The following is a 26,509-nucleotide window of genomic DNA, read 5'->3' on the forward strand; positions in this document are numbered from 1 at the left end:
GGTAAAAAAAAGTTAAGGAAGTTTAGAAAGTCCAACATATGGGGCTTTTTTACTATCCATGTCAGACATCAATTAATTTATCCTGGAATGAATAAAACATACAAAAAATACACAGTTATGATAAGAAAATAAGGACGTTCACATTTTTTTTTGGATGATTTGGTGTTCTTGATGGGTGACCTGAAATATATTTGTGTTGACCACAGCAGCCAGTTGTCCTGCAGTGTTGCATGGAAGTAGAGGCCAGAGTTGAAACCCACATAAAACTGCAGAGTGTTGTTTGAGTCTGTTGATTGGGGGATACTTCTGGTACAGAACTGTAAAGAAAAACACCACCAGACACAGACGCTACACTACCTGGAACTTTATTACCTCTGCCAAAGAGGTTATGTTTTTGAGAGTTTGTCTGTTTGTTTTTCTGTGAACAACATAACTCATAAAGTTACTAACAGATCTTGATGAAATTGTCAGGAATTGTTCAAAATGGGATAAGGAAGAAGTGATTAGATTTTGGAAGTGATCTGGATCACCGTCTGGATCCAGTATCTTTTTAAAAGGATTCTTTGTCATTGTGAGATAGGGCTGTTTTCAACATATGTGTGTATAACTCCATGACAAATGGTTGGATTACTTTGCAAAACGATACAAGACAAGCTCACCATAATTTCTGACAGATGTAAAAGTATGATCCAGATCCTGGCAATATTCTGGATACTAAGATCCGGATAATATAACATGTACTGGGTCATCATAATTTTTGACACTGTCAGGAAACAAATTATTGTACAAACCTGCGACTAACACCAAATTGTAGCAGACAGTCTGCTGAAAAGGAGTATAACATTAAAGTAGGACTAAAGTGTTGGTGACAATCACAATATGCTTGGCAGAGGTCTGAGCTCTCTGAGTGCTTTTCTAGTTTTAGGCTTGTCGTCGAGGCTTGTTTGATAACACTACTGTTCATGAAACACCTCTCACAGGATAACAATGTGGCATGTGAAGGCCTAAATTTGTGCAACCTATTTTAAAATGAAACCAACTGTGTTTCTTGGTAGAGGTTATGTGTAACCCAGGTAGATGTGTCTTTTTTTATCAGTGATCAGAGAGCAGCATATCAAGTCAATTTTGGCACAAGCAACCTTTTCAGACTTTTCAGAACACCTCATCATCAACCTCTCTTTGTGGAAGACAGAGAGACTCTGACTTAATTACATGTAAATGAAGCTTTAGTGTAAAACACAACAGAACAGAATGAATTCAGCCCATTAGGCAGGTCTAAAAGGTTAAGAGCTGATGAAAACTTTCTCAGTGTATTTAGAGATCATCAGCTTTGTATTCATGTTGGCTGATCACAAGATGTTTTTCCAATGCTTGGACACCTGAAAGGATATTTCCAAAATGAAAGAAACATAAATTCAGAAAATCACAGGTGTTGTCGTAGGAGGCAATCAGCTGTTTTCCAAGTGCACTAAAAAAACTTTGATTAATGCCTTCATAAAAGAATACACAAATCTTTGGATTCTTTCAGCCTTGGCTTTTTTGTTCTGCTTGTACCCGAAAAAGCAACAACAGAAGCCAGCTCGAAGATATAATTCTCAGCTATGTGTTATCACCAATTATAGGGCTTGTATACAAGAATTGAGGGACTTAGTGGATCCATTTTTATGTCTGTGCATGTGTGTGTGTGAGTGAGTGAGTGAAAGTGGCTGAAGCTTTAAATGATGGAAGAATGTCTGTTTTTAGATGTGTGTGTGTTCTCTGCTAAGGCCTGAGGGGGTGGTTGGTTTGGGTGGGCAGCTGAGTCCTTCTGTCTCTATGAATAGCCACCGGGATCCCTTTCAGAAGCAGAAATTTGCTTGTTTGTGTGTCCATGGTGTATGTGTGTGCATCTTGATGACGCCACTGCAGCCAGGCAAGCTAGAGGCTATTACTGGCCGGCAGGGTTGCTATGGAGACCAATGGTGTCAGAGCAGAGCAACATCTGTGATGTGTTTGTCAAGAAAGGTTTTTCCCCTTTCCATTTTTGTCTCCTCTGTTCCTCTGTCAGTCGTGTGGTTAAAAACTCTCAGCTAATGAAAAGTCCTCCAGTCCCTCATCATTAGTGTTTTCAAACATTGGTAAACATGGCACTTGAATGTGGAACTGATTTAAAAGCTGTAATTTCTTGGGCAGTAGCTCAGCTGCCTGTGCTCGATCAAAATCACAGCAGGCCCTCAGGGTGAGTCAGTCAGTGGGGACTTGGGGATTCTTTTCACTGGGTTTACGCCAGTGGAAAGCACACATTCTGGGGAAGCATTTAACCCCTGCCCCCCTCCCTGCCCATGTCCTGCTCCCTCTCTCCACAGCTCCCCTCTCTATATGGACATGTTCTATTTCCACATCCCCTTCTTCAAGCTGCCTTATCGGCAGCTCAGCGGGGCACAAATTCACTTTTAATAGGTACTTATTTGGGCAATGAAATAAATCCCATAGTTTTGAGTAAGTGCTGCTCCCTCCCTGGGCCCAGTTCTTCTGGTCTTAAAATCTCAAGCTTCTGTTTATTACTCATTTTCCTTTTCTCATGCTGGGTAATCCCGTAGCCCCTGTGTTCCCCTTTGAGATGACCTGCAATTAAACCTGCAATTTGAGCATTTTAGATTTAAAGATGTACTCTGAGTGAAGTTTGCAGTGATTATTGGGTAAATGTGTTAATATAAAACTTGTTGATTTGTTTTAAACATGCACAGGGAGATTACAGTGTTTTTGTCTTTGTGAGCACAAACATTAGACTCAAGGACTCTGTAACACTCAAGGAATACAAATAATATTCATAGGTGTTTAAATAACTTCAGAGAGGTCAAGCAGAAGATGTAGTGTAGTGTGAGTGTACGAGTGTGTGCATGAGTGTGTGTGTATCCTCCATATTTTTTTGACCATGTTTGGGCAAACCTGGCCCTTAAAATGTCTTCAGACGTGAATGTGTAGCTGGGCAAACTGAACCTTTGACCTCTTAATCTGGTCCAAATGAGACCAATACACTCACACACACACACACACACACACACACACACACACACACACACACACACACACACACACACACACACACACACACACACACAGTGCAGAGCAGCACAGTCTGTGATGTAACAAATTAATTTGGGGATAACTTGGTAATTTCAGTCTGCAGGCATCCCTCTGTAAAGGCCAGTTATCTAACTTTCTAGGCCAAAATTAACAGTCTTGTGCAGGTTCCCCTGCACCCACCTTGGTCCCCTTTGAGTGAAACATCAATCCATTTACTGCCTTTTACGATTGGCCCATCATTTAGTCAGACTGTGGCTGTGTCCTTACATGCCTCATGGAACATTATACTATTGATTTTAATGTCGACTCTCAAGGAGAAAACTAAAGGATTCTTCAGATATCTTTTAGCTTTATGCAGAAACCGTATTTGTGTTGCTTTTACCGCATAATGTCAGATCGACATCATTGTCCTGTGCTCATCATTTTAATATTCTTGCTCTTGGTACCTCCATGTATTAGCTGCCAGACTTTCATTATCCACACAATCAGATGCCACTTTTTTGTAAAAGTGGGATTTAACATCATTTGGGGGCTCCACTATGCGATGACTGAAGATTCGGGTTGTACTTGGGACTCATTTTTATTAGAGGTGTCCCAGTTCGATATTGAAATCAGATATCGATCCGATATCAGCAAAAAACAAGTATCGGATTATATCGGAATGCATCTAAAATCTCCGATATATCACTCTGATATAAGCAGTCCATTCCAGACTCCACTCCTGCTGTTTTTATTTTATTTATTTAGGTTATTTTCTGGGTCTTCTAATTTATTCTTTATTTTATTCAATTACTAGTATATTCTTATGTTTAATGTTAACATTTCTGTTACCCATTGGTTAATAATAAATGGGTCAGTTTTTTCTCATACCTACTGTTGCTGATTACTGTTCTTTGTTTGAATAATATCACTTAATCAAGCCTTTTCTAACATGACAGACATACTTTGAAATAAGTAATAAAAGTATGCATGGCCAATACTCAATGCTGCAGAATCGGTATCGTGTCGGAAGTGAAAATGTTGTATTGGGACATCCCTAATTTTTTAGACAAAGCTGCTTAATCCAGCACTGTTGCAGGTAAGGATGATAACTAAATAAGGTACTATTATAGGTTACCAAATTCTGTCTCCAGTACCATTCGCGTAAAATCGAACGGTACCATTTTTAGGTACCTAAATGCATCCTTGTGACTATGAGAGAGTGGAAGAGTAGGCGATTTTCCACGCTGGACGTGAATATAGCATTACAAGATTATAAATTGAAGAATAAATTTGTTTGTTTGATACTTAAATTGAAAAAAAAATTAGATTTAAGTATCAAACAAACAAATTTTTATTACCACATAAACACACAAAAGTAAAATTGGCACGGGTTGCTAGGTACCGGGCAACCCCTGCAAAAATCTTTGCTGATGCATTGCTGATGAAGTCCCTCCCCTGAAGGCTTATTGGTATTTTTCCATTCTGTTGTCCTCATTATCTTCAAATTCTTTTGCATTGGTTACATTTATAAACATGAAAGTAGTGCAGATACTGATCTTCTGTGTTTACAGATGGCAGGCTAAGCTTTGACCACAGAATTGTGTCCCCGTCACAGATTTCAGCTAAGTGTGCTAATGCGCCAGCCTGGCCCCTCCACCTCATTACATTCAGGGAACTCCCTGACTAAGAGCCTTTTAAAACAGTCACACAAACACAGTCACATACACACACTCACTCACACACTCACTCACACACACTCACACAGTAAAATGTGCAGTGCTCTGAATAACTCTGACTAAGATTGCTGATAAACCGGGGACAGCCCTTACCCCTCGCTTACCTCCTTCCTTCCTTTGCTCTCATTCCCTCTGTGGGGCCTTAGCGTTCCTTCAGTGAGGGTAGTCATTGGCCCTCAGGTCAGTATTCACACACTCTCTCTCTCTCTCTCACACACACACACACACACACACACAAACAGAATTCCATTTTGCAAAAGCTTGAGGCCATCATTTACTAGGTGATTGCTCCGTCCATTAGGCCTTGTGTTAAATTCTTTGTGTAACTCAATTTGGCAGAGGGTAGAAGTAGATGACTATATATAGAACTCTGTGTGAGTGTGTGTTTCCCAGTATGGTTGTGTGTTTTATGGTATCATTTACATCCTCCTCTGTTGTGCAGTATAGAGCTGAACCCTGGAGACTGACCACACAGAGCACTTGTATTTGAAACTAACAGCTTTTGGAAAACTGGACATCACAGTGTTACTCACATCTATTTTGTGTAATATTTTTGCATGTGCTTAAATTTCTTATGCGTGTGTATGTTTTGTCTCTCGAGGGTTGGTCACTATCAGTGTATGTGACTGTAAGACAGCCAGTTTCCATCCCAGGCTCATTTTAATTGTGTAACCCGGGGGCTGAAGAGCACGGGGGTGATCCTCAACTATAAAAGGCAAAGACGAGCATAAGAGAGGGTCATTTGATGTGGAAAAAGATATTCTTCCCTTTAGCAGCATATTACTTCCTCAACCGCAGTCCCATAGAAACAAACATTGAATACTGCTTTTTTATGCATGTAACCCGAGATAGGATATGTCAGCCAGCAGACAGTGGAAAGTTTGTTTTCTTAACTTTCTTAATCACCAATTACTTGATAACTTTCCACCACAATTTTTGCACAAAGGGAGCATTTTTCCCATCAGTGTGTCAGGAGTCAAAGTTTTGAGGCTTATGTAACTGGTAAAAATATGATTTCAATTCAATGCAAAATGGTGAAAAAGAAATCCAAACTTTTTAAAAAATAGTTTGTCAGCATTAATTGACAAAAAAACACAACAGAAGATACGTTTAAAATACTATCCATTTTTAGAATTTATGGTTAAGGAAAAAGACGATTAATTGAAAAAAATACAGTTCACTCAGGACCACTTTGTCAAAATAATCTTTATTAACTTGCACAGTTTTATTTGGTGTATGGTTCTGTTCTGGGACTCCCTGCTCTTACGTGGGATTGAGGCAGGAAGAGCACACCCTCCTGCCCATCACGAGCCATCGTGAATGGCATAAGCAGGGAGCGCAGCAGCAAAAATAAAAACCCAGACAGAGCAGAGCAATGAACATCAATACATTGACAGGAGGAGCTGGGGTGGAGGTGTGTTGCAAAATGCCATCAGAGGAAGCAGGAAGGAGGCTGGTCTAGAGCTGTTTAGATAGACCACTCAGTGCAATTGTCCAATAGGAAGCGGCACGGGAGTCAGCCGAGCAATCAGCTGATCTGCACCGATGATGGCAGCTAAGCTACGCTTGATTTAATGTCTGTTATTGCCCTGCAGTTTGACACATTGGCACTGTGAGGCTGCTCACTGATACCATAAAGTGAACCAACCACTTATTATCAGCTTCACAGGAGCTGATGTTTACCTTAAGGTGTGTGCCACGACTAAGCTCACATGCTTTTAGCATTAACACAAGGCACAAACAAAAACCTTTTGAGCAGCAGATTGCTTCACTTAGAAGTTTCTTTGGAGTTAGTTAAGTTTCTCAAAAGTGAAAGACAGGTGCCATCAGTACCAAGGTTATGATAGTTAACTAAAACGTAACTAAAAACGAAAACTAAAATTCAAAATACATTGCAGTTAACTCAAACTAATAAAAACTAGAAAAGAAAACAAAAACGATAAGTAAACTAAAACTGTATCTTGTCTTCACAAAACTAACTGAAACTAACTAAAATTATAGAGAAAATGCCCTTAGTTTTAATTTCTGACAATGTTAACAGCCTTTGGGACTTAAATTAATCCGACACATTTTCCCAACCAATTTTACGACATTTTTAAGCAGTTGTTAGTGCTGTACAGCATCATCATAGTGACGGACTGGGACGTGCTTGTTTACTGCACTGACTGGCTGTGCGCTGTGCTGCCACGAAACGTTGTGGAGCGATGAATTAGAGCATCTGTAATAGTTTAATTTCATGTGAGTCTGACTTTAATTGTCTAATTGTTGTTTAATTGTTTAATTTAAGTCTGTCTTTCTTGTTAGAGTCCAAGTTTCTAAAGATTTAAGCTCATATTATATTGTTTTATATAGTTTTTGTTTATATTATTTTTATGTAATTTAGGTTAACATTATTTTCTATAATTTATGTTTATATTTTTATATTAAGTTTATATTGTTTTCTTGTTTTAAGGCAGCAGCCAACAGTTCAGTATCAGCATTGACTGAGCAGTGAGCACTATGATGGACTGGAAAATAAACGGTATTACAAAATATTTACTCTGACCTTTTTCAATCCTGCACCTGGTTAATAGGGTATAAAAAAACTAAAACTAAACTGAAACTGAACTAAAACTAAACTAAAACTAAGCCTTGTTGCAAAAATCAAAACTAAATAAAAACTAGAATGCTCGCTCTAAAACTAATTAAAACTAAACTGTAATGGAAAAAAACTGAAAACTAACTAAAAACTAAACTATAATGACAAATCAAAAACTATTATAACCTTGATCAGTACAAGTCTGTGTGCAGTCAACCTGTTGTTGGGTCTTTGAGGGGAATTTGAGAACTTAATGCGTAGACCAGTTGATCTTTCAACACAGTGAGGAGAATAATATTGGTGAAATACGCAGCACTAACTGCTAAAGGTTTACTCCAAGAGCAACAGGACTGTTACAGGCAAATTCATATGATACCTATAAAATCCCTTTTAATGTAATTAATTCCTGACTCCAATTTTACCATATTCTATCAAAACAACTCAAAATGGGCTGTAAGACAAGCAAAGACTTTGCTTCGGCAGAGAGTTAGACAGCATTTTCAAAATTCAGAAACAAATTTGGCATCTCTGTTTAGTTTGATTCAAAGAAGTTCACTTGTTGGCTTATAAAACAACACAACAAGGCAGACAAGGGGTTTGGTGGCTGTGGGGCCAGTGCTTGGGAGTATTTGTATCAATGCTTGTAATGACTCTGGGCTCAGAGGCTTAAGTAGCCTAAAGGAAATAAACTTTAAAACATAGGTCAACAAATACATGGACACAAACAGGCGTAATACACAGACAAACATGGAGACATTGACAGACATACACAAACATACACAGAGACAGAGATGTGGCCACACAAAAAGTCACACACTGCTTAAAGAGCTGGAGTACCAACAGTTGACATTCAAAAGTTAGTGAGTTGTGTACAGCCTGTATGTGGATCAGTTCAAACAAATGAAAAGAGAAGTTCAGAAATAATGACAGGTTGGGCTCACCATTCAGCTTTTCCCTCACTCTTTCCACGGTCCTGCAGCTCTCTTCTTTCAAACACATCAGAAATTGCTCCCTGCATGCCAGGTTTCCTGTAGCAACACATAGCCCACAAGTTGGCATGCTGTATTATGTTGAAGCTGTGTCGAAGATGTGTAAAAGCCAAAGAATCAGCAGTCTCAGTTCAAAAACAGGTGCACACACAGGCAGGATCTTCATCCTTGTACAGCTAAGTACATGTTTACACAGCCATAGCTGTCCCCTTTTAAACCACCCTGCTGAGTAATGACTCACTGAAATATGAAATATGAAAACAGATGCAGGCAACAGTGGCATTGATTTCACCGCCATATGTGGTGTTTGCTCAGAGAGCAGAGGTCTTCTTGGTGTTGTAAAACACACTATTCCATGTGAGGGCTTTCATTGAATTAAAGACAGCTTTAATTCTGTGCAAACAGTAGCAGTTTTATAGCATTTCTCCATGACTCACCCATTAGTGTTATCTGACTGACGTGTGCAGCAAAGTATGGGCGAGAAAGAAGCCCCATGCTAACTGGATTCTATCTGATATGGCAGGGCTTAATCTAATTCATGGTAATGCAATAGAAGAAACCTGCCACAGCCAGAGAGTTGTAGTCTGTCTGCAGTCTGGAATCCATGTCACCCTGGTAGAGCAACCTGTTGAAGATTCCTTCCAGGATGTTGTGCACGTGCATGTGTTTTTTTTTCTGGTGTGTGGATCCTGGTTGGTGGTTGTCATGCCAGAGGCCAAAACAAAAGCAGTGTGACTAAACCAGGTGGCCTGAGCTGTACGCTTTCATTTTTGATCCTTCTCTTCAGTTGTCTACTGTAACAAACTTCAAAATGAATCTGTGTAAGCTAATCTAAAACACTGTCAACATTATGCTTTTGTGAGTGTTTCTTTTAAAATGCAGAGCTGTATGTTCAAGGTTTTTATTTTGTGGCAGAATTGTACAGATTATTGAGGGGTTTCAACACTCCGGAAAACAAAGGAAACCTTGAGGTACAGTTCAGTTTAATACAACAGCAGAAAAAGCTATGTTGCACTGTATAAAAATCTCTCCTCAAATACACCTAGCCACGACCCTCTCTTCACAGTGTGCTGTCTGCAGGAGTTCACTCCCCCTGGCCTCTGGGTTTCTCCTCATTTCCTCCCCTTTGCTCTCATCCTATCCTCCCCCCCGCTGATCACACTCAGTGCCAGAGCCCTGCAGGTGTGTGTGCACACTCTAGGGGCTCTGTTTTCTCGGCAGGTATTGAAGCAAGCACAAAAGTAATATGACATGTTGGTATTTCTCAGACTTAAAGTCGGCTTTGTCTTTGGTATTTTAGCATCATGCAGGCGGTAGGGGGTAAATGTGTTGAGGAGTGCTGCGGATAATGGATGTCCCTGGGAGCATCGACAGGGATGGTGTTAAAGTTTTGGAGGAAACTTGTACCAAGAAGACACTCTGTTATTAAAATATTTACACTATTTTAACCAGGCTGATGCAACAGAGCATAAACAATATTTTGTTTGTGTTGATCAGAGTGATCAGAACAACTTGGTTTTCTAGTATATCTTTGACAACTTCTTATTTTTCTGATGTAATTTAAAAAGTGTGACAGTGTAATGTAGCAGAAATATAAACACAGCTGATGTAGATATTTAAATTGTTAAATCCTTCAGTAGCAGAAACGCTATTTTTTACTATCAGTGTAGTACAATTTTAGATTTGTTGCATAAATGAAAGTAAAAGATGGCTCACAATATCCTATCACAGGCAGCAGGTCACAACATGATGCAACATTAGCTTTTTTTCAGATCATAATGTTAAAAAAATATTCCCTATGACTTTGAGAGTACTAGAAAAAGCACTTTAGTCATTTTAGTCCTACTTTAATGCTATACTCCCTTTCAGCAGACTGTCTGCTACAATTTGGTGTTAATTGCAGGTTTTTACCATAATTTGTTGCTTGACAGTTTTGAAAATTATGATGACCCAGTACATATTTCATATTCCAGATCTTAGTATCCAGAATATTGCCAGGATCTGGATCATACTTGTACATCTGTCAGAAATTATGGTGACCTTGTCTTGTGTTGTTTTGCAAAGAAATCCGAGCGTTTGTCATGGAGTTATACACACATATATTGAAAACGGCCCTATCTCACAATGATAAAGAATCCTTTTAAAAAGATACTGGATCCAGACGGTGATCCGGATCACCTCTTAAATTTGATCACTTCTTCCTCATCCCATTTTGAACATTTCCTGAAAATTTCATCAAGATCCGTTGGTTAGCTTTAGAGTTTTTTTGTTCACAAACAAACTCTCCCAAAAACATAACCTGCTTGGCGGAGGTGAAAAAAAATTGTGCTCTCAGTGTTCATCCATAACGAGCCATAGTCAGGGGACTCGTACCTTGCAGACATACATATGCAATCTACTGGAGAATGATAACGTTTAATTAGAAGCATTGTTAAATTAAGGAGCCTCACTGGGATTTGACCTGTGACCTTTGTTGTGAAACTGTTTGGCTGTGCAATAAGGGAAACAATGAGGTTACAGCTGTTACGTATGGAGGTAGTTTCGGACCTCAAGCACTCCTAACGAGCCTCTCACTCAGCTCACCTGGTCTCACTGCACACAGCTGGTGCTCAATCAGCGGAGGTAGGTTTTAAAAGGAGGCTCTTTCCCTCATTTTGGTGTGTGACACCAAAGAGCCAACACTTTCAGTTGGTTTTCTTTTGGTTTGTGTGAGTTGAGTGTTTGTGAGAGGGTGCGTGGTTGTGCGTGTTTGAGGACAGTGTGTTCAAAATACGAGTTGGGATTATTTAAGTTTTAGGACAACTTTTTCATTTAATGTTGGCCCCCCCCACCAAGCAAACTCCACTATTTGTTAAAAGCCTAATTTAAGTTTGTCTACCCTTTTGGTAGAATCAGTGGGTGGTTGTGGGGAGTTATACCTCCACTCCACCTTTTAGAAACCCAAAGGCTTTATTTATGTTAGCTAAAGGTGCAGTTTTTTCTTTTTGTTCGTTTCCTTGTCCGTGACCCCTGTCCTTCATGTTGCGTGACTCGCAGAAACGTAACAATTGGGGGCTCGTCCGGGATCGAAACACTCTTTTTCTGTAGTGAAGTTTTTATTGAAGGATACACATTATCTGCATCAAGTCATGGAGTTCAAGTTGGAGTCATTTGTTGAAAACCCAACATGGGAGGTTATCAACACCTGTAGAAAGGCAGATCTTATCAAAATTGCTCACCACTTTAACATTCCTGTGGGAGCAGGGAGCAGAAAAGATGTGGTTAAACATGCTGTAGTTATTGGGTTGGTGGAGGGGCAGATCCTCATTGAAGATCCAGATGAAAAAACCGAAAAAGAAGATGACACTGACACTGGTCTCCCTAGCACTGACCCTGCAACGGAGTCTGAAGGGAAGAACTTAGAGATGAAACTCAAGCTTGAGCAAATAAAGTTGGAGCAAATGAGGATGAAATTGATATATGAAGAGAAACAAAAAGAACAGGCCATACGTTTGAGAGAGCTGGAGCTTGAAGAGCTCCGCATCAAATCTCTACAACATGGTGTTCCAAGAGAATTTGATTTAGCTCGAAACAGTAGACTTGTACCCCCATTTAATGAAAGGGAGGTGGATGAGTATTTCACACTTTTTGAAAGAGTTGCTAACACTTTAAAATGGCCAGAAGAGTTCAGACCCTTATTGCTTCAATGTGTGTTGGTGGGGAAAGCCCAAAGTGTTTATGCATCTTTGTCCATTGCTCAAAGCTCTGATTACAAAACTGTGAAAGAAGCCATACTTCGTGCATATGAATTGGTGCCTGAAGCCTATAGGCAGCAATTCCGGAAGGTAAGAAAAGAAGAGGGTCAAACTCATGTGGAGTTTGCTAGAGAACAAAAAACCTTATTTGAACGCTGGTGTAAGTCACAAGATGTTAAAAACCTGGATGATTTAAAAAATATTATTTTGTTGGAACAGTTTAAGCGTTGTGTTAATGAAAGAGTTGCTACTTACCTCAATGAGCAAAGCAGTTTAACTCTGGAAAAAGCTGCTGTTTTTGCTGATGAGTTCGCACTTACCCACAAATTCACTAGCCCACCAAAGTCACCAAGCACTTTCTCCAGTAAAACCAAACTACCACCATCCTCTAAACCAGTGTTCACACCCGCTGGAAAGCACACTACGAAAACTCAGGTTGAGTGCCACTACTGTCATGCAAAAGGCCACTTTGTTCGAGACTGTCCAGTGTTACAGAAAAGGGGTGATAAGCCCAAAGCTGTAACTTTGGTTGGAAGCCCCCTTATTGATGAAATGTCAGTCCCTGACTTAAAAACTGTGAGTGAGAAAGTGCCAGATGAGTTCAGGCCTTTCACGTCTGATGGATTTGTGTCTTTGCTTGGAGATGAGCACAAACGACCAGTGAAAATACTGCGAGACACTGCAGCATCACAGTCCATTTTGCTGAGAGGGGTGTTGCCTCTTACTGCTGAGATGAAGAGCGGCAACAGTGCTCTTATAAGGGGTGTGGAGATGAATTGGTTTCAAGAACCATTATTTGTTATTAAGTTGGAATCTGAGATAGTCAGTGGCACTGTTGAGGTAGCCTTAAGGGATGGACTACCAGTGGGAGGGATCACCTTCCTTTTGGGAAATGACTTGGCTGGAGACAAAGTCACAGGTCATGTTCCAAATGCTATTGTTACAGAAGTACCCAGAATTGATGAAGATGATAGGTTGGCCAAGTTGCACCCTCATGTATTTTCGTCTTGTGTTGTTACGCGTGCTATGGCAAAAAAGCAAGCTGATGGATCTTGTGCGGAAGATGTCGGAGATCATTTGGTTGATTTGTCTGAGTTTTTTGTGTGTGCACCAAATGATAACTCTCCATCTGTTAAAAATGAGCACTCTGATGGGATTTCAGTCAGTCACATTGGGTCTAGCACATCTGAGATAGACTCTGTGAGAAGTCTTGAGTTGAACCTGCCTTTGAAAGAGCCAAAGGTGGGAGAGTCTGTGGAGAAGGCGAAGAACTTCTCAAAGTTTGGAACTGAGATGTCGCATAAACAGCTGATTGCTGAGCAGGAGAAAGATGTGTCTTTGTCCCCCTGCTATGTCAATCTTCATTCTGAAGAAGATTGTGCTGGTGCTCTGGTAGGGTACTACAAGAAAGGTGGGGTATTAATGAGAAAGTGGCAGTCACATGCCCTGTTAGAAGATGCCAAACCTTCGGTATCTCAAATAGTGGTCCCGAAACCACTTCGGTTGGAGATTCTTAGGCTGGCACACGCTGGGAATATGGCTGGCCATCTAGGGGTCAATAAAACGTATGACAGAGTTCTACAGAATTTTTATTGGCCAGGTTTGAAGACTGATGTGAGGAGCTTCTGTAAAACATGTAAGGTGTGTCAATTTACTGGTAAACCAAATCAAGGGGTGCCAGTTGCTCCTTTGCAGCCCATACCTGCTTTTGATGAGCCCTTCAGCAGAGTGCTGGTGGACTGTGTGGGTCCCTTACCCAAAACCAAGAGTGGAAATCAATTCCTGCTTACAATCATGTGTGCGTCCACTCGGTTTCCAGAGGCAGTACCGCTCAGAAAAATTACAGCAAAGTATGTGCTAAAGGCTTTGGTGAAATTCTTTTCAGTGTTTGGCATTCCAAAAGTGGTCCAAACTGATCAAGGGACAAATTTTATGTCTAAGCTTTTTCAACAGGTGATTCAGCAGATGGGAAGCACCCACTGCCCTTCAAGTGCATATCACCCTGAAAGCCAAGGAGCTTTGGAGAGATTTCATTCAACTTTGAAATCTATGCTCAGAGCATACTGCCATGAGTTTAAGTGTGACTGGGATGAGGGTGTTCCTTTGGTTCTATTTGCAGCAAGAGAAGTAGTGCAGGAGTCATTGGGGTTCAGTCCAAATGAGCTTGTCTTTGGACACAGAGTTCGTGGCCCCATGTCTTTACTAAAAGAGAAGCTCCTGGAGGAGGAGTCAGGATCTGAAACTAACCTTTTAGATCACGTGTGTGCATTTCGCTACAGGTTGCGAAGGGCCTGCGAAATTGCGAGTGAAAACTTGAAGAAAACCCAGGAAAAAATGAAAGTGTGGTATGACCGAAAAGCTCGTTCCCGAACTTTTGATGTAGGAGATCAGGTTTTGATCTTACTACCTGTCGTGGGATCTCCCCTTGAAGCACGTTTTTCTGGACCTTACACAATCGAAGAGAAGGTTGGAAACCTCAATTACATTGTCTCTACACCCGATCGTAGAAGGAAAAAAAGATTGTGTCATGTAAACATGATTAAGCCATATTACAGTTCAGACAAACAAGAAGGGGTAAGTAAACAAGCACAGTGTGTTGTGGTGAATTCCGAAACACTACCTGAGGAAGATCGCACAGAATCTGTGCCAATGATGCAGCTCGGCAACTCAGACATTCTAAAAAACCTTGATGGCTATTTGTCTCATCTAGACCCCAGAGAAAAGGCAGATGTAGCCTCATTGTTGAATGACTTCCAGTGTATTTTTTCTGATGTTCCCTCCGAGACCAATGTTTTGGAACACGACATAGATGTTGGCGATGCAAAACCCATAAAACAGCATGCATACAGAACTAACCCAGAAAAACGCACTTTACTCAGGCAGGAAGTTGAGTACATGCTAAAGCATGGTATAGCTGAGCCAAGCAATAGCTCATGGAGTTCGCCCTGCATTTTGGTACCGAAAGTAAACACAACAAACCCAAGGTTCTGTTCTGACTTTCGCAAGCTTAACAGCGTAACCAAGCCAGATTCTTACCCACTGCCGAGAGTGGATGACTGTGTGGACCGTATTGGGTCAGCTACTTTTGTGAGCAAATTCGATTTGCTCAAGGGATATTGGCAAGTTCCTTTAACCAAACGGGCCAAGGAAGTATCGGCATTTGTGATTCCAGATGGTTTGTTTCAATATCTGAGAATGCCGTTCGGTTTAAGAAATGCTGGTGCCACTTTTCAGCGGCTAATGAATATGGTGTTGCGGGGTCTTGACAATACAGAGGCTTACATTGACGATGTTGTTGTATTCAGCAACTCCTGGTCCGACCATCTCAGGCACATCCAGGCCGTGTTTGAAAGGTTGAAAACAGCTAACCTTACCGTCAACCTGGGAAAGTCTGAAATTGCTAAAGCCACTGTTCAATACTTGGGAAAAGTGGTGGGGCAGGGTAAGGTGCTACCTCTAGCTGCAAAGGTAGAGGCCATCACAAAGTTCCCGGTGCCTACCACCCGCAGGGAGCTCAAGCGGTTTTTGGGGATGGCTGGCTATTACAGGGCCTTCTGCAGAAATTTTTCTCAAGTAGCAGCCCCCCTCACAGACTTGACCAGCCCAAAAGTCTCTTTCCATTGGACCCCTGAATGCCAGATTGCATTCGAAAAAGTAAAGGCACTCTTGGCCACAGCCCCTGTACTAGCAGCTCCTGATTTTGGTCGTCCTTTTGTCCTTTACACAGATGCTAGTGATGTGGGTGTTGGGGCAGTACTTGTCCAAGCAGACGACAATGGAGTAGAGCACCCTGTGGCATTCTTCTCAAAGAAGCTAAGTCCTAGTCAGGTGCACTACTCCACCATTGAAAAAGAAGCATTAGCTTTGGTTTTGAGTGTAGAACACTTTGAGATCTACATATCAACATCTGATCCTTTAGTGGTTTACACTGACCACAACCCTTTATTGTTCCTACAGAGATCAGCCTCCACTAATCGTAGGTTACTCCGATGGAGTTTAGTTTTGCAGGAGTTTCCACTGAAAATCCAACATGTAAGTGGTAAAGACAATTTAGTTGCTGACTGTCTTTCACGAGTGGAAATTGACTGAGTGTTTTTCGTTTTTTTTTTTTTTCCCCAGAAAATTTTCCTCTACTCGGATCAGTAGAGTGTTTTTTGTTATGTATGTAAACAAGTTATCTAGTGTATTGTCCACTAGCTCTTTGTGTTTATAGGGTACAGTTAAATGGTATAAATGATAGATCCCTAGGGTAAAATTTGTTTTGGATTTGGAGGTTTGTTTGAGTCAACAAATATTAGATTTGTTGTCTTTTTGGGGGGAGGTGTTACGTATGGAGGTAGTTTCGGACCTCAAGCACTCCTAACGAGCCTCTCACTCAGCTCACCTGGTCTCACTGCACACAGCTGGTGCTCAATCAGCGGAGGTAGGTTTTAAAAGGAGGCTCTTTCCCTCATTTTGGTGTGTGACACCAAAGAGCCAACACCTTCAGTTGGTTTTCTTTTGGTTTGTGTGAGTTGAGTGTTTGTGAGAGGGTGCGTGGTTGTGCGTGTTTGAGGACAGTGTGTTCAAAATACGAGTTGGGATTATTTAAGTTTTAGGACAACTTTTTCATTTAATGTTGGCCCCCCCCACCAAGCAAACTCCACTATTTGTTAAAAGCCTAATTTAAGTTTGTCTACCCTTTTGGTAGAATCAGTGGGTGGTTGTGGGGAGTTATACCTCCACTCCACCTTTTAGAAACCCAAAGGCTTTATTTATGTTAGCTAAAGGTGCAGTTTTTTCTTTTTGTTCGTTTCCTTGTCCGTGACCCCTGTCCTTCATGTTGCGTGACTCGCAGAAACGTAACACAGCCAATCCCCAAAAGTAGCACAAAGGAGAGCCATGTTTTTTTGACTAACTCAACAGCAAGGTGTTTGTCAAGACTCTGTAAAAAGCTCATGAAGGCTCCTGGTCTTTGTCTTTGTCTCTTTCTAAAGATGACCTCATTCTCAAGCGCTGCTCTGCTCCTTATAGTGAAAGAGGAGGATTTATGGTTAACCTGAGAGGGAGAGGCACATAAAGTAGTAGAGCAGAATGTGGATGTTGGAAATGTTTTACTGTTATCTCCTTTAGTGCCTGCAGCAGGGAAGCATACTGGGATGCACTGTATCTTCTTTAATCTTAATTCACTGCAGGATTTCTGTAGTTAACTGTTATTTGAAACTCTAAACTCATGTGTTAATTTTATGTCTGAACCAATCCCAAATCTGTATCAATAATGTAAAAGAATTCTTAACATGTTCCCGAGTTGGAAATTAGATCTTGGTTACAAAAGCAGCTGTAAAAGGGATCTCAAAAATTGTGTACAAATTATTTTCAGCAGACCCTCGTCTTCCACAATGTTTATAAGCTGTAGCCAGACATGTTTCTGCATCTAGAGTGTGCTTGGTCAGCAAATATTTTTGACTCAGTGTACTACTGTGGTAATTCATCTCATGTCGAATTAAGAGCACATAACTTTGGTCTTGTCGATAGAACAATCTGGCAGTGCTTTGAAGCTGAGCTTTTCAATCAAAAGACACATTTTTCAATCCATTTCTGCTCAAGGAGCTTTGCTTCTGCTTGCCATTCTCAATTTTTCTGCTGCATCACCTCTTGATTTCCCATTGGGTGGACTCAAGGTTAGAAACTCTCAACGTGTGTGTTGTTCACACTTTACAGGGAATTCATGGTTAATTTGACACCCCTAAAACCAAATAGATTTTTGGTATTTTTAGTTACATCCAGGTTTAACTTTGCTTCACCAAGAAAACATTTCATTCTTTTCCAGCCTAGTGTGTTCATCATTGTTCTGTAGTTTGGTGCCTTTTGTTTGTGAAAATACAGAAGCTGTGTGTGATGTGTCCTCACTTTCTCTCTGGTGTTGCCAGAAGTCAAGACAAATACCCTCTGCAAACAGATCAAACTTGATGACAGTTGCATGTTCAGTGATGATTACTCACCCGGATGCGGTGGTGAGACAGTAATGTAATTGTGCTGTATGTTTATGTGCAGTAAAAAAAACGGAAACATTAGCCAGGCAAAGGGCTGCATATGGTACATTAAATCAGACTTTACCGTTACAGCATGTTTATTTTGTACAAAAACACTGTCTGTCTCTTTTTACTTGAAGCTTTTCTGTCGTTGGATAACTATTTGGATAACGTTTCTCAACTCCACACTTCCCTAAATCTTATGTCACTCCTCCATAGGAGAAAGAACATAATCAGGAGGAATATTTTTTTTCTGTTTTTTTGTTTTGTTTTAGAGCAAATCAAAACCATCAAAAGTCCTGTATGAATTTAGCAGGCTTTCTGACATACATGCAGGGACAGAGTCACAAAGATAAGACAAGAACAGTGAATCAGAACAACATGACCAGCACACAAGAAATAGAATAGAATAGAATAGAATAGAACTTTATTGTCATTGTAACAAGTACAACGAAATTAAAGTCACAGCAGCAATCAAGAAAACAAAAGTAAGAAAGTGCATAGTAGGTGCAAAAAGGTCCACAAGAAAATAGATGATGACAGCTTGTCCATCATTCTCCAGTTCAGCCAGTCTCCACCTCCACAGGGTACAGGACTGAGCTTCTTCAGCAGTCTGTTCAGTCTCTGTCTCCTAGTTCCTGTCTGCTCACGGCAGGTGAAGTTCTTTCAATGTGTCGTTGGTGTCTGATGTTAGCTCCGTGAATAGCATGTCTGTGAATAGCATGATGCTACTCTGCCTTCTGGTATTCCCTCTGTTGCTGGGTTAGCACAGCTAGCTCGTCCATCTTAATGGAGATAGATCTTATGTTCCCAATAACGATGGATGGAAGGACAGGTCCATGTCGTCTGTTCTTAGTTCACACCTGAGAACCAGCACGTCATCCTCACCTCCTCCTCACCTTGTGGGAAGACATCAGGCCTTACACCAGTTAGCATTGACATGCTACAGACTGCTTACGGCTGAGTTCACATGTAAACAATGCAGCCATGGTTACATGTAGGATCTCCAGACAAACACAGGAGAAAAAGTAGTAAAAACCACAAAAGTTTTGTGTCCATGACGAACAAATGAGCCATACAAAGTAATGATCCACTCCAAATACAAGGATTACAGAAAAGAGAGGGAAAAATTCAAAAAACAGACAAAGAAGAGAGCTGCTGCAAAAGGCAGCCATAGCCAACAGGGGTGCGCCTAGCAAAATAAGTCTCTCTTTCCATTTGACATGGCAGCAGACTGTAATCTCAAAGTAAAAAGCCTGTTTTTTTAAGCTGAAGATAATCAGAGGTTGTAGTTTTTACCTGGTTTCATCTCTTCACTGATGTCGTGGAAAAAGTGAGCCAAGGGCCCAGCTTTAAGAAAGAAGTAAGGTGCATGCATGTTTCTGAGGACTTTGGTGAAAACCAGGGTAATTTACTTCACCCAGTCTGGAAATAGATACGAGATTGAGCCAGGTAATGATAATTACTCATGTGCTTTAATATTTAATGCCTCAAAGCCAAGTCTGTAAAAAGGTTTTATTTTGGGGAAGAGATGCCAAAATATTAGACCTCGAAGATGTCAAATTGACCTAAAAGATGACTCCTTTCTTTTTACAGATTTTTACCTAAAAAAGAAAACGATGTGAGATGATATTTAAGAGGAGAAATTTCCTCATATTCACTGATAGAGTACTGATAGTGTATCATCTCTTGATGTTTTTACAAGCTTTCACTGTAATTAGGTAAACAGTCTGTATAGAGAGCTTAAGAAGAGGAACACAGTCTACCCTTTATGCAATCCCAGAATCCATCAGTGGTTACCTAACAACAATTTAGCTATAATTGATGATGGTGATTGAAACCAATATGATTCTTGCATGCAAGCGCAAATAATCCACCTATGTTCTTTTCCTTTTAGTTGGTTGTCAGACTACAGAAAAATTGACATAGCACAGAAAAGGAAGTCTGCAGACTGGTTCCCATACTGGGAAATGGCAAATACATGGGTATAGTCTTGGGTGAAAAGAAAAAATGATTTCCTCTAGTCATTTGGTGAAAATTGGAGAAAAATACAACTCTGGTTGAGCCATGTCATACAGTTTCAGCACTGAAAAATATCTCAGACAGTATATTCAGTGCATAGACAAGGGCAAGCAAATAGTTCTTGATCCAGCTTAGACTGCAAAAGTATTTTTCGGTGAGACCATACATGGTCAAACAATGCCCACCTGGGCAATTACTGTCAGGTTACATGATAAAAGCTGTTACAAGTAACATTGTTCTGTTGCTTTAACTCCAACCTGCTGCACAAGATAAAGTATGACACTGAGGAAAAACACAGGTTACCTATTTCTTTGGCTACATAAAGAAAGACTTCAAGAAAAAATACGTTTTACAGGAATTAGAATTCTTTTAATAGTTTAAGTCATCAGGGTTCACTTTGCCTTCTTGACCGATGCTTGATCTGCAACACTGCACATATATACTGCAGTGCTGTGGCTATCATTCCAGTCAAGAAAACATCTGTGGTATGAGAACACGATCGTGATAACATCTTGATTTATTATTGTGCAGTTTAATGGTGAGTTTTATTGTGCTGACAATGTTGATTCAATCAATAAACCTTTACTTATACAGGAGAGAACACTGAGGGGGAACTCTCATTTACCGTAGAGACATAATCAATTATGAAGCAAATAAAAGTCAGACAGTAATTTCATTTAAAAAAAAAACAAAAAACAGAGCAGATAAAGCCATTAAAATCTACAAAGACACAATCATTTTATTGCAAAGTCAATGTGGATTTTAGGTAAAGTACAAAATACAGGAAAAAAGCCCCAAAACATGCCAACAAGGGATTTTTTTCCTATACTTAGTAGCCAATGAATCATAGCTCAGGTTTCTCAGAATCTGTATAAATACTCCCTTCACGAGGTGAAAAATGAAGAGTCAGTGAACTGCTTAGTTGTAGGTTACTTTGAAACTCAGGACTCATCTTTTTTATAATCCTTTGAAGATCCTCATTTCCAATAACTGGAAGTCTTTAACCAAGATTGTTCAAAAAAATTATCTCAGACAGATATACGGTTGAATTGTAAATGAATGCATGATGGTGTTCACATAAAAGCATCAGGTGATGATTTGCTCTGTAAGATCAAATGAGGCATGATGGCGAGGCTGACTTGAAAGGCTTTTTTTTTTTAAATCTCTGTTTCCAGTTTCTCTTGCTTTTGACAGAGCTACAAAACGTGAAAACTGTAATGATGCCAGGCTCATCAGATGTTCTTTACTGTTTGTGTTTTTCCCTCCCGTCCATCTCAGCATGTCCCCAGTCAACCCTTCCACCACTGGCTGACTGATGTAGCAGGAGCCTAATTTTAGTTTATGAGGTGTGGGACCGCTGGGTGTTACCCTAGCTGCCATTTTAGATGAGGAAGCTGGGAACGGAGCGCCTCACGAGGCTCTTATCTATCGTAATTATCTCATTGTCAGGGGTTGGACAGGGGGCTCGGACCTCGCTCGCTTCCTTCAGCTTCCCTCGGCTCCTCACGTGCGCGCTGGCCCATCCAGGAGCTCAGAGGCTCGGTGTGAGCTCTGCCATGGCCTTACAGAACCTCTGTGTGCCGCGCTGCAATTGGACCGATTTGATCCCACTGAGGAAAATGTTATCTAATGCATACTGTTGAGAGTGGCAAGATCTAGGCTACAATTAGACAGGACAGCACAACCCAATTAGTCCAAATTGAGTATGTGATTGTCCTATCTGAATCATTGAGAATCGGGTTTAGGAATATGGATAACTCCTCTCACAATAGTTCAGTATTATTCAATAAACTACGCAGGGTGCAGCCTATTTATACTCCCCTCCTCTCTGCGGGTTGTGTTTTTGGCGCTATGCCTGGCTTCAGTTCTTAATCTCCACAGGAAGTGTGCATCTGTGTTTTCATTCCCCTGACAGGATGTGTGTTTCTGTGTTGTGGTCCCCTGATAGGACACAACAGATGGTGAAGGGATGAGTTTTTATGAGGTTGGATCCTTTTTCGTTCCTTGATGGGTGCATTTGGGTGGAGTGGCCAGGGCTTGCTACTATCTTTAACGTCACACTTTGAGCTGGTGTTGAATTTGTGTAGTTGTATGATCTGTGACTATACAGTGGCTCCACTTATCTAAAAGAAAAGAGGGCAAATGTGGTGAGTTTTGCTTTCTCTGTGAGCATTGGAAATCTGTGACAGCAGTTATGTAAGCCTGCAGGAATATTGTGGGGTTTTTTTCACTGGATAAACTAAAAGACATTCTTTCTCGGCTTTTTACAGAAGATATGAAAAGTTGGTTTGTTTACAGAGGGAGAGCTTACTGTAAACAGGCATGAGGCTTTGTGACGTAAAATGCAAGAAAGACTCAATTGTGGCCCATATTCCAAAGGCTTGTCTTTATGTGTCATACGTCTTCAACCAAAACTCACTGTCAATGAAGTATAACTAAGATAAAAAAAAAAAATTAATAAAGTGTTATTCATAAAAAAGACTGGTCCCTGACAGCCAGTAAATATTCATGACACTTATTAAACGTATCCATGTTCATGGTAATACAAGAAAATCACTGTGTAATTAAAATCACAGTTTACTCAGTATTTACAAATCACAAAAACACAATCATGACCATTCAGTCCAAAGACAATGAGAACCATAGATTTGAAGAGTTATGACACAGCTCATCAAGAGTCATTATATCTCGATGAATCTGCACACAGGGGTTAGATTAGCTCTCATTAGCTCCTGAGTGATTGTGCAGCCATGTTGAATCACTCTGTATTTTCATAATGACATCCGACATCTGAAAAGACTTACTTCATCTGCGTTTGTCATGCCTGGTGTGCTCTTTTGCCCACCCTGCGTGCTTGTTGTTCTCTGTAGTGTCTGCTGATGTTGTTTCTGATCTGTGATCCCCACATCAAAAGCAGCCCTCCTCTCCCCCTCCTCTCCCCCTCCTCTCCTCTCCTCTGCTGCTGTCACAAACGGCTGTCTACCTCGTCCATCTCCCCATGCCCACCACTGTTCTGTTTTACCTCTCCACTTCACGCCACCCTCTCATCTCCCCTTCCATCCTCTCACTGCCTTCGGATCTTCATCTGAATTCACTGCATGTATTTTCTTCTACCTCTGCCTTTTACCCCTGTCGTTTTTTTTATCTCCAGCCTCACTAACACCCTTTTTCTCACCATTTCTTACTGTTTCTGTATCGACCCATTTTTTCTCTTTGTTTACTCCTGGAAGTTGAATGGATGGTTTCTGCATGTGATGCAGGACCTAGATGTCTGCACTTTATTTAGGTTCCTATTCAGCGACAAGTTCACACCCACTCATGCTGCTTAAACTCAGACTCTTTCTATTGCCACTAAAAAAAAAATCTCTACCACTGCCCATAATTGTAAGCCCATCCTTTTAGACTGCAAGACCTCCTAATCAAACTCAAATCACATCTCACAGTATTCCTACCGTGACTTAATACGCAATGCAATCCCAGACTATACATAGTGTGTCACGTTCCCAGTTTCGCCTGACACATTTGCAGCTGACGTCAGGAGAGCCTATATTTGGAGTGTCATCAACAGTATCACAGTTTCCTGAAAAGACCCTTCTCCCTCCTGAAGCTGGATTTCTTGCATGATTTTGCACGTGCAGGTGTGGCACATGATCCAAGCCTGACTCACTTTTCTGTGTTTGAGGAGGAGTACAGTGCACATTTAGACTTATTGGGCAAATGTGAGAGTAAAGCAGACCACTCCTGATACTTTGCAGCAGTCAGATATCCTCAACCTGTTGCTTTGTGATTCAAATCATTGCTCAAAGACACTGTAAAGTTAAAAAAGCGACCTTTTTTTTAGAGGATGTAGAGAATGACCACACTGACATGCAAAAAGTGTGTTTGAAGAGTTCGACTGTTGGGCTGCTTGTAACAGCATTATCAAACGACTACCATTAAGAGCCTTGTAAAATGATTTTACAAGCACAGAGATTGATTTGTTTCTACTCTGGAAAATTCCCATTACTGTTCTTGTGCATCAATTTAAGGCTGGCCTTTTATCTTGTCTAGACTTTGTTTAAAATCACTATCTATTGTACACAACTCTGAGAAAACACCTGCACAGCTTAATGTTTTACAATTGGATATAAATCAAGTGGATATGTAGAGATAAAAGTGTTCACTTAAATAGCTGACAGTCAGACTAAGTTTGCAGTTACTACCATCAGGTAACACAGACCTCATAGAAACCCCCTCGAATAAACAAAGTAATCATAGATTATACTCTTTATATTTTACTTTAGGTATTTGGAAAAGCTTTAGAACAAAGGAAAACTCAGTTATTTGTAAACACTTGCACACGTAAGGTCCCAGCACTTTGTTGAAGCACTCCTTTGGCTAACGTTTAAAAGGTGTCATTCTTTAAGAAAGTGTTTCCTGTCCTCTCTTGTTTGTTACCACTGAAACATAAGGAAAGTGTATCTTGTTTAGGCCTGTCACGATATCAATTAATAAATTAACCGAATGATAAATAAAACCGTCCTCAGTAAGTTTGCCAGCCTCGATAAACTGACACGTGCATGCTTGTTGTCCTCTCTTTCAACCAAAGAGGCTGAATGAGAAGATGGCTCACTACGTCTATCTTTCCTAAGATCGGGGTGCATAGGTTCTATAGCGGATTTATAGCAGAGTGAGCATCTGTCAAAAATGCGGTCTTTGGGGTGAAGATGGGCTGAGCTGAAGCGAGCATCCTGAGGGGTAAGGAGGAAACACACGCTAATATGAGTGATGACACGAAAGATACGGTTCTTAAGCCGCCTGCCACAGTCCCAGTGTGGGAATATTTCGTTTTTTATCAGAATGAACAAAGTGTGAGCTCATGAACACCAACGAGCTGATATGTTGCATTTGTTTGAAAATAGTGGCGACGAAGAAGAAGAAGAGGGAGGTGCAGCGGAGCCTTGTTCTTTGACAATCCGCTCTTACTGAGGCTTTTGGTCTGCAAAGTAAATAGAAATAAAAGCGCCAAATGTTGGGCGCTCAAAGACAGCTACATTGCCAAAGAAATGCAGCCCTTCAATACGGTTGAAAGCCAGAAATGTTAAAAATGTTTGACAGACAGTACGGATTGACCGGGAAAAAGTACATGTTACAAACAATTCAGGAACTGTATAAACTCCCTTTTATTTAGGCTATAGTTTTTTTTGTTTTGTTTTGTTTTTGTTTTTTTGGAGTTTAGTTTTTTCTTTAGAGACAGGGTCTATGTTTTCATGTTTTTGATTAGTATTAAATATTTTCATTGACATGTATTTTTTTCTAAAAGAGAGTCCATTTCATTTTCATTGTATTTTTTTTCTCTTTCTTCTTTGTTAAATTTATTATATTTTTGGTTAATTTATTTTATTTAAAAGATCCTGACCTTTTAATTACAGTTAAATTCTCTTGAGAAATTAAAAGTTTCTTGCTTTGATATGGTGTACTCACTTTATTATCCCATTTATCATAATTACATCAATGAAAAAATGGAAAAAAAAAATCAAAATAATATTGACAATAATATCGTTTATCTGCAATAATATTTTGGAAAATTATCGTCTAGCATAATTTGTTATCGTGACAGGCCTAATTTTGTTTAATCTCACATCTTTCTTTTGTTGCTATTTTATCAGTGTCTCAAAATTACTGTTTTTTTTTCTACTCTTTAGACCCAGATTTAGGCTCTCACATGCCTTAAAAAGGAAACTGGAGGAGAGAGTGGGTAATAACAAGGTGGAGATAAGGGTCACAGGTTGGGATTGAACTCTGGCCGCCCACTTTGTCGTCTACAGCTTCTGTAGATGGCACATGTGGTTTAACTACTCCTCTAAACTGGTGCCTCTGGATACTTTTTTTAAACATATTTTTTGGGTCTGCCATGTTTCTAAAACACTCTTGATTATTGAGGTATCAAATCTGTTCTGCTCTCTTCATAATCCAAGTTGTACTCATATGTTTTTACTCAAAACACTTCCAAAATCCTAAGTATCAGATGTGTTTATTTGTAACTGGCTTTCTGTTTAGTTTTTCTGTCTCTCAGGAGACCATGTTTAGGATGTGTTCCTTTGGGGCCTTGGAAATGAGCTGTGTTCAGCAAATTCAGCTGTTTATTCAGTGAAAACAGGAGAGAGGATAGATTTTAAGTATTCTGATAATCCCTGGAAGCTCTAAGAGTCTCTTCACCTGGTTGTAACAGATGTTTTACTGACTCTCTCTTTTTTTCTGTCTTTTTCTCTCTTCTGGTTGTGATCCAGGTTTGTGAGCAGCCATGACGAAGTCCTACGAGTTCAACTGGCAGAAGCACCTGCCTGAGTTCATGCAGGAAGGCGCCTCCTTCGATAGGTTTGATGAGGTAAAAATGAAGCATTTATGGTAC

General features: G+C 40.3%; 1 protein-coding gene across 2 annotated transcripts in view; it reads left to right on the plus strand.

Moving 5' to 3' along the window:
• The window catches only part of plcb4b (phospholipase C, beta 4b), an 87,942-nt gene that overhangs the window by 24,633 nt on the left and 36,800 nt on the right, over positions 1-26,509 (plus strand). For both annotated transcript variants that reach the window (XM_074684634.1, XM_074684635.1), the window contains exon 4: positions 26,388-26,485. In XM_074684634.1, coding sequence (XP_074540735.1) covers positions 26,402-26,485 — 84 coding nt within the window. In that variant the 5' untranslated portion in view covers positions 26,388-26,401. The remainder of the gene's footprint in view (positions 1-26,387; positions 26,486-26,509) is intronic.

This window comes from Halichoeres trimaculatus, unplaced genomic scaffold (genome assembly GCF_033239565.1).
Source record: "Halichoeres trimaculatus isolate MK-OKI-2021-1 unplaced genomic scaffold, fHalTri1.1 fHalTri1_scaffold_13, whole genome shotgun sequence".
Taxonomy (NCBI): domain Eukaryota; kingdom Metazoa; phylum Chordata; class Actinopteri; order Labriformes; family Labridae; genus Halichoeres; species Halichoeres trimaculatus.